At 40.2% G+C, this 15190-nt stretch overlaps 1 protein-coding gene across 1 annotated transcript in view; it reads left to right on the top strand.

The window, feature by feature from the left end:
• The window catches only part of trabd2a (TraB domain containing 2A), a 57995-nt gene extending 43283 nt beyond the window's left edge, over positions 1 to 14712 (top strand). Inside the window, exons 5-7 of the mRNA XM_056402728.1 lie at positions 4968 to 5058; positions 8659 to 8922; positions 13005 to 14712. Of these exons, the coding sequence (XP_056258703.1) occupies positions 4968 to 5058; positions 8659 to 8922; positions 13005 to 13215 (566 nt within the window). The 3' untranslated portion in view covers positions 13216 to 14712. The remainder of the gene's footprint in view (positions 1 to 4967; positions 5059 to 8658; positions 8923 to 13004) is intronic.
• Positions 14713 to 15190: the final 478 nt, after the last annotated feature.

The following is a 15190-nucleotide window of genomic DNA, read 5'->3' as shown; positions in this document are numbered from 1 at the left end:
TACTTCCAATGTCCTAGAAATGTCAGAAGCTAAAATTCTGTCTTATTATTTAGTTTTGACTATAGCATATAGTTTGAACAGCTTAGGTCTCTCTCTGCCTGTGTGCACTGTAAGGTATGCACCACTGATCTTCCTAAAACGACTGTAGTGTCAAGCAGCTACACAAGAATAGAGAGCCTAACAAACCACAGCAATATTCTAATTCTAAAGTCTTCGGTGACATCAACAAGCTAAAACACTTCATGCTAAAGATTCAAGACAGCACCAGACACCTCGTTGTCATCTCTTTCAATGAAAAGCTTAATTTAGTGCTCAGTGGTGGTGATAATGGGCTGCTGGAGCGAGCTCACTGTAGCAGGGAACATGTGTACATAAACAGCTAGAAAAGGCTATATGAGGCAGCATGGCCTCAGTGCTGCCTGTAGGGTTTGTTTATCCAACATGCTGTAATGTTATGAGAACTGCTGCTCGGGCCCTGGTTACAAGTTGAAATGTAAATATTGATGTGTATGGAAAAGGAACGTTGTTTAAGGCGTACCATATGTTCTAATAATTTGAGCCGCTGATTGTGGAGACTGGATGTCTTTTAAGGACGAATACCGCCGTGGTTCTCATCTTGTGGTTCTCTGTCTGAGTCGCAGGTGTGCAGAAAGCTTTTGTGTCAAATCAAGACAAATCTGTTTTAGGAAAGAGACACGTATCATTCATTTTCTTTCCAATTTACAGCTCCACTTTTTCCAACCTGTCCCTCACATTCAGCGCTTATATTGTCAAATTGAAACAATATGTTCCCCATGGCAAGGCAGTGATACAGTATGCATGCGTGGCAGTTAGGTATGGGAAAGGTTTCTCGCTATAGTAAGAGACATTTATACAAAACTAAGCAAGAATCATCAATTACAAGATGAGATACAAAAGTAGCATCTTTAAATAAATAAATACATTTTTGTTGGGGAAAAAAAATGTAGCCAGATTACATTCTTCTCAGTGACAAGGGAACATTTGTATTAAATGTACAGTATCTGCAGAATGTTTGCGGTCAACATATTTCGTTGTTAACATTATGATATCCACCCCTGGCAACCAAAGCATCAATAATGATTTAATGTTTATGTTATGCTAACATAAAAGACTTGGTCAAGCTTTGGGGAAAGGCTGTGGTCTTGGCTAAATATTGGAGAATGTCACTTTGACTTGAAGCACAAGATTCCGACTTTTTAAAAATTTAATAAAGAGCCACAATCTTTCTCAAACCTTATGTGAACCCTGATTTCTGGTGTAAAAGTCATGCTTCATACACCCCCACCCCCCCCACCTCCTCCCTGCATCTAATCTGGAATACAAGAACGTTCCACTTCCTCAACTGGAAAAATCATTTCCACTGAATATTATCAAGGCAGGAATTATGTTTTGTCCAAAACGTACTTGGCCAAGCAAATTAGTTCAAACACATATTTTGTAGCCGTTGGATTTATAAGTGGAGTCACAAGAAGGCTTGAAGGCAAGGTTTTTTGACCAGTGTTTTTTGTGTTGTGTTTTATTCATCGTTAGACTCTGTTGTAGACTTTTATAAAAGCTGCCACATCGTAGTAATGTTCAGTAACCATATAAAAACTGTAAGTTTTTATAACCATGACATGAGCTAATCTGTGACCCTCCAACCCAGTGGTCCCACGTATGGATGCTGCTGCATGTAGGGAGAGGGCCGTGAATGAGAGCTTTCACTTGTGTCTCTGGTCTTTATCTCTGCCATCTCCCCTCTCTCAGTGCTCCTGGAAAGGCATACAGTGAGCATATTGTGCATTGGTGTGCACATTTTTGGCCCATTTTACAGATTTAAAATGTATGAAATTGGCCTAAATAAATAATCTGTGGAAATATATGTCAGATGTCACAGGTGTCACTCCAGAAGCGTTCTTCTTAAACTGTGGGTTGGGCTCGAACATGTGGCCGCAGCCTAAGTGAATGTGAGTGCTGCTGCTTCTTATAGAGAACCACACTGCCACACTGAAGCGACACGTTTTGGGCCTTAAAGTGGGAAACTAATATCCTAAGGATCAAAACGATTAGAAAGAAATTATTGAAGCGATTTATAGAAATGACTCATAATTTCAAAGAGTTTAGAGGCCGGGTACAAAAAAGTGTTTTCATTTTGATTTGCCGTGAGACAACCAATAACCAGAAAAACTGATTGTGATTCTGTGAGTCAACATGTTTAACAAAGCCATGCAATGGAAACATCTGTGAAACCAGTGTGGCAGAACCAAACTTAATACAGTGCAGGAGGATGCCATAATGTTCATGTGTTAGCTCCACAACATCAGCATTTTTACAGTTATCATGTGTGCTTTGTTTTGAAGAAAATATGGAACTATTCAAGTAGAAAAGTAAATGTGGAAGTAATTTAACTGTGTAGTGAGTCACAGTGTGAGTCCCAAAGCTCTGAAAATGCCGTCTTTTACCCCAGAGTTTACATTAGTTCCACAAGGGGGAGGGTTGGGACACACATATAGTGTGCAAATCATTTGAAATTAACAAACTCTATTATTATTACAATTGATAGGGACACTTCCTCTTCTTTTCTGTAGCTGCACATGCAGTCTGTTCTTTTTTTCCTTCCTGTCTCACACAAACTAAGAATAATGCATTGCTTGGTACCAATTATTAGCAGTTGTCACAAATCACCTGGCACACAGTATTTAAGCCTGACTGTTACGTCAGTTGCCAAAGACCACATCATACATGAGGCCCAGTTTCAGGGACATGCAGACCTTCCGAAACATTGCTTACTGCTCCTGCACTTTCTACGTCCTTTCAGGGCATTAATCATTCTGAATCAAAGATGTCTGAATTTAGTTTTTTGCTCTTTTTTTCCATGTATGAAACATGTTCTTGTTAAGGTGGAACACTGCCCATTAAAATGGTGCTCATTGGGATGCTTGCAATGTTGTATTTGCCTTAAATTCATCCCTCTTCTTTGTTAAACAAATTTCCATTTAATAAAATGATCAAAGAAATAGGACCTTTTAAAAAGTTTTTGTGCTGTGCCACAAGATTTAAATATCTTTATCAGTCACAAGAATATTAGCATTACTTTTTTTCAATTCTTCAAACACACACTCAGTCCCCAAGAGCACATTGGAGCCCTTGGGGATGTGTTAGAATTGATGCTTTACCTCCTATTAGAATTAGCACATACGTACGTATTTGTGTGCGTAGTTGTGTGTGTGTGTGTGTGTGTGTGTGTGTGTGCTGCGTGTGCATGTGTGTGTGCATGTGTCAGTGTGCGTAGTTGTGTGTCCCTTTGAAGTTTTCGAAGTCCGCCCACCCTTCTGTGGCCCTGCATTGTGCTGAACAGCTCCATTTGTCCCACCTTAATCCCCTGACGTAAACTCACATAAATCACGCTGAGTTGTTTCTAAACGTGAGCAGGCTGGAAAACTCTGTCTCTGTCTCTCTGCCTCGCTCTCCTTTCCAACCCCCATGGAGAGTTTATGGGCTGCCGGCTTCACGTTCAGCTGACCACCTGTATTGATAAAGATTACTGCTTAAAATAGAAATAAAGGCATGTGTCTTTTGCATATAACTGTGGGACATTCTCTCACGGGAGTTCTTAGATTATTTAGCAAACCTAAATTGGGTAAAAGCACCCAAACTCAGATAAAAGGTAAAACATATTTTTCTATGTAAACACAATACAAGGTTAAATATCCACCAAGCCCGATAGTTGTGGGACATCGATCCTCTCAGTGTGGCTAAGCAGATGAAATTCACTTGAATATACCAAGAATATTAACTTTAGAAAAACTTAATAAATGTTGACATTTCCCTTTGCAGTAGCAACCCCTTGGTACTTTTCCATTGCAGGTACATACAGATACATCGTTTTAGCCAACACTTATTAGTTCTAGAGATGGAGTAGCATCATGGCACCCATAGTGCATGTAGGCCAACCTCTCTCTATCGATGGCTCTGGGCCAGATTAAAGTGCCGGGGCTCATTGTTTACACAGCTCCGTGGTGCCACGGCTGAGCAGGCCCAAACAATGGTCCCCTGCTCCCTTTTGTCAGAGTGAGGGGAAGAATGGAGACCTCTTGACATGGCAACCTGAAGCCTCAATGCCCCCACTTCACCTAGCTGAGAGGGTCAGAGCGAGAAAGAGAGGAAAAGAGAGAAGAGGGGAAGTTAGAGATAAGGATGAGGGAGAATAGAGAGATGAAAATGGAAGGGGAGGAAAGGAGGTACGATATGGGGTGGGGTCGGTGGTGGATAAAGATTAATCCATACAAAGAGAGGAGAAGAGGAAAGAAGAAGCATGATGATGTATATGTGTTAAAATTGTCCTGTGAAGTTAAAGAAAAAGATGTTTTAGGAAATAAGCTTGTTCACTTTCTTGCCAAGACTTACACAAGAAGATTGAAGCAACTCATGTGAAATAGAGTGCTAAAGCTATGAGGAGCTTAGCTTAGCTTTTAGCATCAAAACAGTTAGCCTGGCTCCGACCAGAATTACACTTACAAACAACCCTAAATCTCAATTAATATGTTGTATCTTGTTGAACATTGTATGTTCAAAGAGAGATACATGCTGTAACTACTTCTGGACAATTAGCCGTGCTTATGCTAAGCTAGGCTAACCAGTAACATCCAGCACACCAGTATTTCAAACATAGCACGAAAACAACATGAACCATATGAAATTATTCCCCCTGCCTTAGCTCAGTATGTGTTTCAGAGTGTGTGTCATTGTGAGCTAGATCTACAGCTGTTCTGTGGGCTCCATCACTTTTATGTATTTCTGTATTAAAATCATACATACAGAAACTTGGTTATACTTTTCTTATTGTCTCTTATGACACAATGCAGTTAGAGTCACGGTAAATGTCTTGTTTCCATCTGCTCGCAATAAAACTCGTCATTAGCATTCAAAAGTGGAGGTCATCACTTCTCTTTTTGTTTTGGTTGCAGGTCACTTTCTCGGCAACAATACAGTCATTGATGTGCTCCGTCGCCAGGGATACGAGGTGGAGCACACCCCTGCTGGGCAGCCCATAAACAGGTAAATTTACTGCTAAAACACACTCACACACACACACACACACACACAACACACACACACACACACAAACACACACACACAAACACACATCTAGTGATATATATTTAACACAGTGGATTTTGTGATTTATTGTGGAAATACATTGTGCAAATGTAACTAATCCCTTAATATTATATGAGCCTCTAATTTTACAAAATTGTAACACTCAACTTGTTTTTTTCTGATCATAAAATTAGTAAAAAAAAAAGAAAAAGAAATCCAACTCACCATATTTCTACTTTGACTGATTTCCCAAAAATCTATGTTGACACGTACCGTGTCAGGTAAAGTATTTCACAGTCAAAGATAAAGGAGCCATTTTGGTCAGGACTTTACTCTTGTTTCAGAAAGTTTTATGAGCTGGTTTGGGAATATTTAATTTTTAGGTCATCATTCTCTACAAAAAGCAGAAGGAATAATAGAGACATAAGTAGAGAAAGAGCAGAGAAACTGAGAAATACAGAGATGACGGATGGAGAAAAAGGAAGAAAAGCTTATGTTTCTCCATAGTTGTTGCACATTACGGTTTCTTCTGAAAACACAAGTCTGTTAAAGTCAAAAGCCCATATTTTATCACTTAAATGGGTGTAAGGTTTCATGTCCTGGCCACATTTTACAGTGCAACTGCTGCCTCACGGCCCTGACAGGAGTATATATTTCTCTCAACTTCTTCACTGACTGGATTTCAAATGGGAAATCATTTTCCAAGTAAGCGCAACTCCTTAGTTGGTCTGTGTTCATTTGCAGACCCAAAACAGATGTTTAAGTTCTGCCTCAGCCCCTGTGAGAAATGTGTTGTCTGCAAATAATAACTCACTCTCCCCAAATGTCCCTAAAGAGGAGTATTTGTCTCATCGTCTCATTTTGAAGTTGGTCATAGTTTTATTAATTTAGCCGCTCCATTGACACTGGGGAGTTAATTATTTTGTTTCTATACTGGCAATGAACCACTAATCTGCTAATCACATAAGAGGCTCATTTTAGTGTGGAAGCTGGTGATCACAGAAAAGAAAATAAATAGCCAGGCCCAGGCCACTATTGTTATTCTTACAGCATGTCTACACAGAAAGTGTTTCAGCTGTGGTTTTATTGTCAGAAACTTCTATTTGAATCAATCCAACTGTCTACACAGGCTGCTTAACAGCTTGAGTTTTACTCATGCTACACACCCATAAATGTATTTTTACACTTCAAGTCTATTTTTTTTTTGTACCACACTGATTTTGTATTGGACTCTGAGCACATCCAAAACACAGGTGACCTACACTCATTACTCTGCCTGAACACCTCCTGACGTGCTGCTGCTCTGCTAACGCACTGCCCACACTGCACCTTCTGTGTAGACACTGTGTTCTAGGAATAAAAAGCTTGTTTTTAACCATTACCTCCATTAGTTTTAAGCTTTCAACTGTTCTACTGACTCGTCATTAGCTTAATACTGATAACAACTGAGAGACACTGCATATTTTTGTCTTATAGCCTTATTCAGTGTAGTTAAAGATCTCGATAGAGGTATAGAGGCTTCAGTCCAATCTTCTGAAAGGCATAAACTGTGACTGGGTGATATCGTGGTATGAAATAAGTCCATCAATCCATCCGAAAGCATTAATAATAATTTTAAATAATATTTAAAAATTAATATTAGATTAAAGTTGCTTTGTGCAATTTTTATTTTGTTCAGGCAATATTCCATGAAAAGTATCTTTTACATTGTATGACACATTTCACCCAGCACCCTCAACCTACTGAACAGTGTCTCTCAAACCTTTATTGTGAATCAAGTTTGATCTGACTATATGTTGCAGTCCTTCACCAGTACTGTAGAGAACTTATGATAACAATTATAAATACAAGGTCACACATACACAACTAAATAAACATCACCTAGCAGAAGTTTATTTTCCTCTTGTAAAATTAATATAATGCTACATCACCTTGTCATCAGCCACTATAAGGTGCAGCATTTCCAAACAGGGATCTCTTGTTTGGATCATATCAACAACAAAAAAAAAAACAAAACAAAAAAATAGCATTCATTGATGTCTCTCATTCTTTGGCATTTTCTCGTCTTCTGCTATTTAAGAAAAACCAAATAGATTGTACTGCAGATAAATCTGACAAAATCCCCACCGGCCACCGGTGAAGAGTTGTTGAAAAGGCCGACCAAGGCAGGACTCATACCTCCTGCTGTGAAGCATGTAGTGCAGTCTACCATGCAGCGCTGTGCGGGTGGCTATCTCAGTGCAGATCAGTGTTCTTGCTCTGTGTGTGAGGGAATGAATGAGTGAATCGACTTTCAAACACAAACCCGGTGTTTGATGCGGGATCACGAGCCTGAGATGAGCACGCATTTGACCCATTCTTACCCGGCTGCTGCCGTGGGTTAATGCCTGGAATTCCACATTCACGCAAAACCTGGGTCTGCAGCTTTAGCTTGTTTTAATATATCTGCAGTAAATATATTCTGTGGAGCTGCAGGTGTTTTTATGATCAGTGTGGGTTTAGGTCAGTCTGTTGTTCTGAAAGGGTATGTGGGTTTGTGCATGTATGTCTGTGTGTCCTCATGCACGGTGATTGTAAAAGATAGTTATTGGCCTCATTAGAGATGGCCAGCAGCTCATCAGAAGCGCAAGTGTTTGCAATCAAACAGATGAGTTTTGGTTTTGCGCTTATACTTCCCATTCTGGACCTTTAATTTGTTTTTCCAGAAAATCTTGGAAATGTTCTCTATTAGACTTAATATTGGTCCTTGGAACATCCACAGCATCCTGTTCATAGCAAGACTTCCTCCTTTCCTCTCCTCTCCTCTCCTCTCCTCTCCTCTCCTCTCCTCTCCTCCTCTCCTCTCCTCTCTCTCCTCTCCTCTCTCTCTCCTCTCCTCTCCTCTCCTCTCCTCTCCTCTAGAAATACTCTAAAGACTATTTGGATTCACAATAGTTACAATGAAAAAAAGAAACCAAAGCTCGTAGCAAAAAAAAAAAATCAAAACATCCATTGAAACCACTCCTGTAGCGTAATCCATTTCTCTTACATTTATCCATTTGTGAAAGATGCATTTTTGGTTGAGGATTCCTTTAACAGCTCTTCAGGTGGGATACAGAATGAAAATCCTCATGGTGAGGTAGGGTGGCTAGTCTTTTGGTGCATATTTCACCCCACTGACAAGGACACACAACAATGAAACAGAGGAAAATAAGTATTAATATTTGCTCTTATAGCTGTAGCGAATGGCAAGGTTGAGGCACTATATAAAAAAACAAACAAGAAATGTTCCTTTTTCAATGCAAAGAAGAAAAATCTGAAATCCACAGTCTACACTGAACTCACAAGTCTGCTGCAAGCCTTATTTCTATAGATTCAAGAAAACTTAAGTTAACTTTAAGGAATCTCTGGCCCTCAGTGTCATTTTTAGCCCAGGATTCAGATAATCTTGTGTCAGAAAGAGAGATCTGATTATAGATATGTTGATATTAAGGATGATATTAACATTTGAACAGCATATGCTGCCTCTTCTCCTCTATTTCAAAAGTATCTAATGTTTCTGTGATGTTTATTGTCTAGGAGATCATCATCTAGACCAGAGTCTGAGGACCACTATGATGAGTCCCCTCTCCTGGAGCCTTTCCTCCATGAGCTCCCCCACAAAGAGGAGGATCAGGGGCGTCCCCTGGAGGAGGATCTGTTACCCCACATGTTCCTGCCGCCAGATAGTCTGGAGCTGCTGGAAAAAGCGGAGAGGAAAATGCTGAAGAAGAAGAGGAGGAACAAGCAGAAGAAGCAGCGGCACCGACATTTTAACGACCTCTGGGTTCGCATCGAGGAGAGGTAAGAGGACAGGTCCATGGGGTCATGTTTCTCTGTGTATTTGTCATCAACGACCTTTGTTTTGATAAAGTGATGAAGACAAATGTAGAAAAGATGAGATGAAAGAGCAGAGGTGAAGTCAAAAAGAAAGAGAAGAGTGTAATGGTAAAAGGGAAGAGAGACAGAGAGGATGTGAGAACAGAGAGGAAATTGGAACGTGTCATGCAGTCTTGTCTTTAGAATAAAACTGGTGGGTGCCGCAGGCTCAGACAGCCACCATATCACATCACCATACTCTTCATGCAGTCTGCACACACTTCAGCGCGCACACGCACACACACACACACACACACACACACACACACACACACACACACACACACACACACACACACACACACACACACACACACACACACATATACACACACACACCCTGCAGGATGGTATAAGTCCAAACTAGTTTCTAGCTGGTGTAAGTGTCTTGCATGTGAAAATAGCAGCCTGGGAATTCCTACTAAGTATCCGGTTTTGGTCTCACAGTAGCTCCAGGCAGGGACTAGTAGGACAGCAAAACAAGCTCACCTTTCAGACAAAAAGAAGACCTCTGCACAAGGTGTGATCTGCTGTGTTGAATCCCCTCCTGCCATGTTGTTAATTTTTTTTGAGTTTGCATCTGGGCATGAAACAAAAAACTTAATTTGACCCTCCATCCATCCATCCATTCATCCATCCATACATACATTATCTACACCCTCTTATTCTGTTCAGTCTGAGTTATAGGCTATCTCAGCATGCAATGGCGAGAGGCCTAATCTACCAAAGGGCCAACACATATGGAAAAAAATCACCTTCATTCACACCTATGGGCAAATTAGAGTTTCCATTTCACCCAACTCACACATCTTTTGACTGTGGGAGGAAACACGAGGAGCACGTGAGGGAAACCCACGCAAACAGAAGGAGAACATGCAAGCTTCACATAAACAGGCCCCAAGGAGAAGACGACGCCCTCACTGACTGATAATTATAAATGTATATATTACAGCTCAAACAACTTCAGCTAAGCTAACGTCACACCTCATTGTCTCATTGACTGTTGAGGGACATTAAATTAAGGGCACATTCATCAGCCTGAAAGTCACGGTGACTATGTTAACTTTAAATAATTATCTGGGTTCGAATCACCTGAGACGGCTCATATTAATCATGTACAAACTTTTACATATTTTCTCTATAATCACGTGTTCTGTAGCTGTATGTTCCTAAAGCTGCTAAGTAATACATGGAAAAAGTGAGTGAGTTTTAGCTTTTTAGTTAGAGATGAATCAAATTAATCTTTGTGACTTCTCATTTCTGTTTCTTTTGTCTTTCTCCTGAAGGAGCATGTGTTTGCATTTCGAGCCCCCCAGACTCCTTGTATTTGCTTAATTTGTGCAGAACATAGCGCTTGTTTACTATGGCTAATATTAACATTATCCAGATGGAGTTTTGAACTGTTGACACAGGAACATAAACTCTGGCTATTTCAAAGCCACAGCTACTGTTAGACATGTCATTTCAACTCAGTATTTGAAATCTGAGGTTACCATTCCAAATGGTCTGAAATTAACCGTACCTCCCACGTGGCTCGGTTTGATTTCCTGCTGCTCTTTCTCTTATCTTTCCTTCTTTATACATCTTTATACTAGATTAAAGCTCAGTAGTTTGCACTGCCATCTCGCAGTAACGAGCTCCAGGGTTTGACACTTCATTCTGGGAGGAGTGTTCATGTTTGCAAGGCCTTCCTTGGGGTCCAGTCCACAGACATGGAGGTCAGAACTAGAGACTTGAAAGTGTTTTTTTTTGTGGTAGCCTGTAGTCTATGTATTAGCCTGATAGACCAGCAGGTAGAGTCTGTCCAGGCGACTTGCACTTATGCATCCTATTAGCAGGTGAGTGCAGTGTATGAGCTCAGCCTTCTCCAGCGTCTTATAAGTTGTTGGCAGCTGATCAGTTCTGATACAGTGAATGATCCATGACCCTGAAGCCCACTGGGTGTGGACAGAGCGCTTTGGAAATAAACAGGAGCAAATAAACGAAAAAGAAAATGAAACTAAAGTCTGGTGTTGCACACTTTTTTATTTTCATTTAGTCTAAAATTATACTAGTGATTTCTAAATCGTGATAATAAATTGCTCCAGTCTTTGAGTAATGGATTGGGTTTGGAAATCATCAGAAATAACTGGAGCTAAGCAGCAGGTACAGGTTTGAAAAATTGCACCAGTGCAGGACTCTGCCCTTAAGCATGTAGTGATTTTTAGCCCTGTATGAACATGCATTTTTTTATGTACAGTACGGACTACTCCAAATTAGTGACGGAAAGAAAAATCCAACCATGTAGCGTCTGTTCTTCGCGGGAACAGAGGAGGTTTGTGAGCGTTTGTGTACATTATGTCTGCAGAAATGTTTTCTCTCTTTCTGAGAGAGCCTGTATTTTCCAGCGGAGAGGAAACAGACTGTTTGTGTACACATGTTGCAAAGTGTACACGGTGCACGTCTTTGTATATTTTAATGTCTGAAAAGGTGGCCGAGTGAGAAAGAGAGAGGGGGGTCCAAGGAACAGAAGCAACTACAGCGCCACAGTTCTCTGTTGTGTTTGATGCATGGCCACAGAGCGATGTGTCACACTCAGTTTCCCTAGGCCTCTCCAGGCCCACAAACCTAAATAAACTTGCTTCATAACCTAAAAATTAACCTGAGGCTTTCTCTGAAACTTTAGAGCTTGTCACTGGTATCTCTGTGCTATGTGCTGGTTCGCTCATTTATCACTGGCTCTGAGTGTTTTAGCAATCGTATTTTGACTGGCACTGAACTCTGCAAGCTTTTCCAGCTTCTCCAGCTTAGGAGATTGCAGTGGGCCATCCACACTTAAGATCATTTGTCCACAATGATCCCCCAAGCATTCTCTCAGTTGTCTGCAGACAGACATAGTCAGGATGAGGAATAATAATGGAAATTTAGGGCTGTTCCTGTTCAGAAATTATGAAAGGCTTGTTTTCATTTTTCTTAACAATGCTTGTCAAAATATCTTTTCCAATAAAACATATCCCAGTAAAAATGGAAACACTGTCTTGCAGTCACTTTTCTTTAATGTTGTGTGTTGTAACGCTGTGTCAAATTGCTGTTGCAGCCCACTGGTATCTGGAGATCCTGACTTCAGGAACTTGTGTGTTTGTTTTGCCTGGCCTCGTCCCAGTCTAAACCACACCAGCACCGCAGGCTCGGCATCAAACAGGAGAGCAGAAATGATTTAATTGCCAGACTTGAAAAGGACAGATAAAGAGAGAAATAGAGACAGCCAGAAAATGGGCAGGCAGAATATGTAATATGAAGAGAAGAAGAAAAATAAAGAAAGCAAAAACAGGCAGGCGGTTGGTTTATAGCCATGGGCTGATCAATGAGTTGCACGCTCAGGGGTTTAAAGTCTCTACTGATTGGTCGGTGCTGTGGATTCCTCTGTCCAGAAATGTTCCTTTTTAGCTTTCATCATCATTAATATTTCCATTGTTTACTTTGTGCAGTCTGCATATTTTCTCAGGCAGTTGTGGACAATATAGGAATGTAGAGAGGCCTGTTCCGCTGCAGCTACTACAACAGGGTTTTCCCTTCAATCCCAAAGAGCAGCACAGTGGCTCAGCAGTGCAGAGGTAGTGCTGCATATTTTCTTTTTTTAGAAAAGTGAAGGAAGTTAGTCTGGAAATAAGACGGCTGCTCTAACTCCAGAATATGGGCAGGTTTTTGAGTTATTACACAGAGCCAGATTGTACTGTCCCCACCCATTTTTGAAACATTAAATTACAAACTTTGTGATAATGTTTGCAATAAAATTACAATCAATGTAGTGTAATGCTCAAAATTACATCAAATGGCTCATGATAGCTTCAAGCCCCTGAAAACTTTGTTTCGGGGGGACTTTTCTTCTCAGAATGTTGGCAGAGAATTGTGCGTTCATTATTTACAGTAAGAAGCTGATGTAGAAAACGGGTCTGTGGGGGCCTTTAAAAGATAAATGTGAATAAAGACTAATTTTTCTTCTTTACTCTCTTGTCTTCTCTCCACAGCACTATGGTCCAGTCCCCGCCTCCCCCGCTGGTTCGCATCATCAATGGTTACATCACAGTGCAGCCACCTGACAGAGTCCACAGCCACTACAACCACAACCACCACTTACCGTCAGCATCACCCTCCTCCTCCTCGCCCTCATCGTCTTTGCTTGTCTTCCTCTGCACATTGCTCACAGCGATCCCACAGACCTGGAGTGTGTTCCTTTAGTAGATTTCTTTTTTTTTTTTTTTTTTTGGACTCTATGAAAACAGTCAACCTTCTTGAGTAAAAACTCTCACTTACAGGGTTTCATGTATCAGCTCATGAGAGCTAGAGGAGGCTGCAAAGAGTTCAGTGACTCTCAGACTGTTCATGAAAAAGCATGGAGAAAGGATATGAAATCTACTCTAGCTGTCAGGTAACAGTACACTCCACGGATGTTAGGTCAGATAAAGTCTGTGAATGGTAAATCATGTCAATAGAGCATGTCTCTTACAAATTGAGGCCTTGATGAGCATGTAAGTTCATACACTGCAAGGTTTGTTAGACCATAAAGGGTTCATAAGGTTTCGGTTATTTTACATACGCAGCAGGAGCGAGTGCACGGAACGCAGCATGGAAGAAAAGTGAAAGATCTCAAGCAGGAAGTATTATCGGACATCTAACGGACATTATATAACATATCAGCTCCCTTATGGATTACAGCGTTACACTAGACACTCATCATTCATCATTCAGGGCCTCTGAGAGAAAAAGCCCTCGCTCAAGTGACTGTTCCGTGAAAGGACACGAGGACGTCATTAAAAGCATTGCTGAATATCAAATACCTTCAATAAGCAGAACTGGAACCATATGTCCTTTGTGTCCATATGTGTGTGTGTGTGTGTGTGTGTGTGTGTGTGTGTGTGTGTGTGTGTGTGTGTGTGTGTGTGTGTGTGTGTGTGTGTGTGTGTGTGTGTGTGTGTGTGTGTGTGTGTGTGTGTGTGTGTGTGTGTGTGAGAGAGAGAGAGAGAGAGAGAGACATAATCTATCAGCTCTTAACCCCCCTGGCCTTACAAACAGGTGTTCCTCTTCAGAACTTAATATATTCTTCCATTTTAGAAGAATGTTGCATGAAAGGGGGAAAATTGTACATATTGTTTCTAAATATTATAGATGTATTTTAGAATTATAAAAAAAAAAGAAAATTATCAAAGGTTTGTTGTTGTTTATATAAATATATAAATAGATATGCAGTATATTTTTTGAAAAGAAATCAGGAACTAACCACCATAGCCCACATCATGTGTCTCACTGAAATAAACTTTTTGGAAGGGACAGGTGATTGTATTGTACTATACTGTATGTATCAGTGTTATCACTCGCTTTGCTGTATGTGTTTGCTGAAAGGATTCATGTTAATATGTGTGTATTATTTTACATAGAGACCATTTGATTAATTTATTTAACTACTATAGATTTGCTGTAGACCATATGAAATATTCCCTGTTTTTTTTGGGGGTTTTTTGTTTTTTGTCACCATGATGTCCAAATGTGTTATTTCAAATGTTTTCAAGTATAATTTCAAATACATATGAAGGTAATAATACTTCTGTTTTAAATACACAAAGCTGTCTACACAGATAGATCACATGCAGCATTGTGCTTTAGGCCTTTCACATTTCACATATGGCATGAAATAACTGTAATAGTATTACCATGACAACAATAAAATATTTATCTAGATCCAAATCTGATCTGAACGCTCATGCTTGGCTGCAAAGTAAAGAGAAATTTGCATTAGCATAAACTGGTTCCATTGAAAATGTGTTTTGGAGAATGCATTGCTTAAGGACGACTGACTTTTATTGTTTCAGTTTTGTATTATATTTTTCATGTTCATAGATTAAATATTCATTTAACTTACTCCTATTTATTAACTTGCCAGTAAAGACTGTTTGGCTAGTGGTCCAGCCTCAGCACATACAATGTAGATAAAGGCTATTCTGCTGAGTATCTGCTCTTTGCTTAGATGAGGACAGGATTCAAGGCCATTTTCAAGGACCATTAGATCAGATGATGGTGTGGAAAAGACTCTGATGCCACAACCCTGTGTCTGAGAAATTACATTTCTATATAGCTAAACTCCAACAGCAAATATAATTTGTAGGCAAATGTACTCGCTGGCTGGATTAAGTTCAGGGGCAATGTTTTTTTTGTTTTT

This window comes from Seriola aureovittata, chromosome 18, assembly GCF_021018895.1.
Source record: "Seriola aureovittata isolate HTS-2021-v1 ecotype China chromosome 18, ASM2101889v1, whole genome shotgun sequence".
Classification (NCBI taxonomy): domain Eukaryota; kingdom Metazoa; phylum Chordata; class Actinopteri; order Carangiformes; family Carangidae; genus Seriola; species Seriola aureovittata.
Note: the sequence above shows the minus strand (reverse complement) of the source record. Positions and strands in the feature narration are given on the sequence as shown.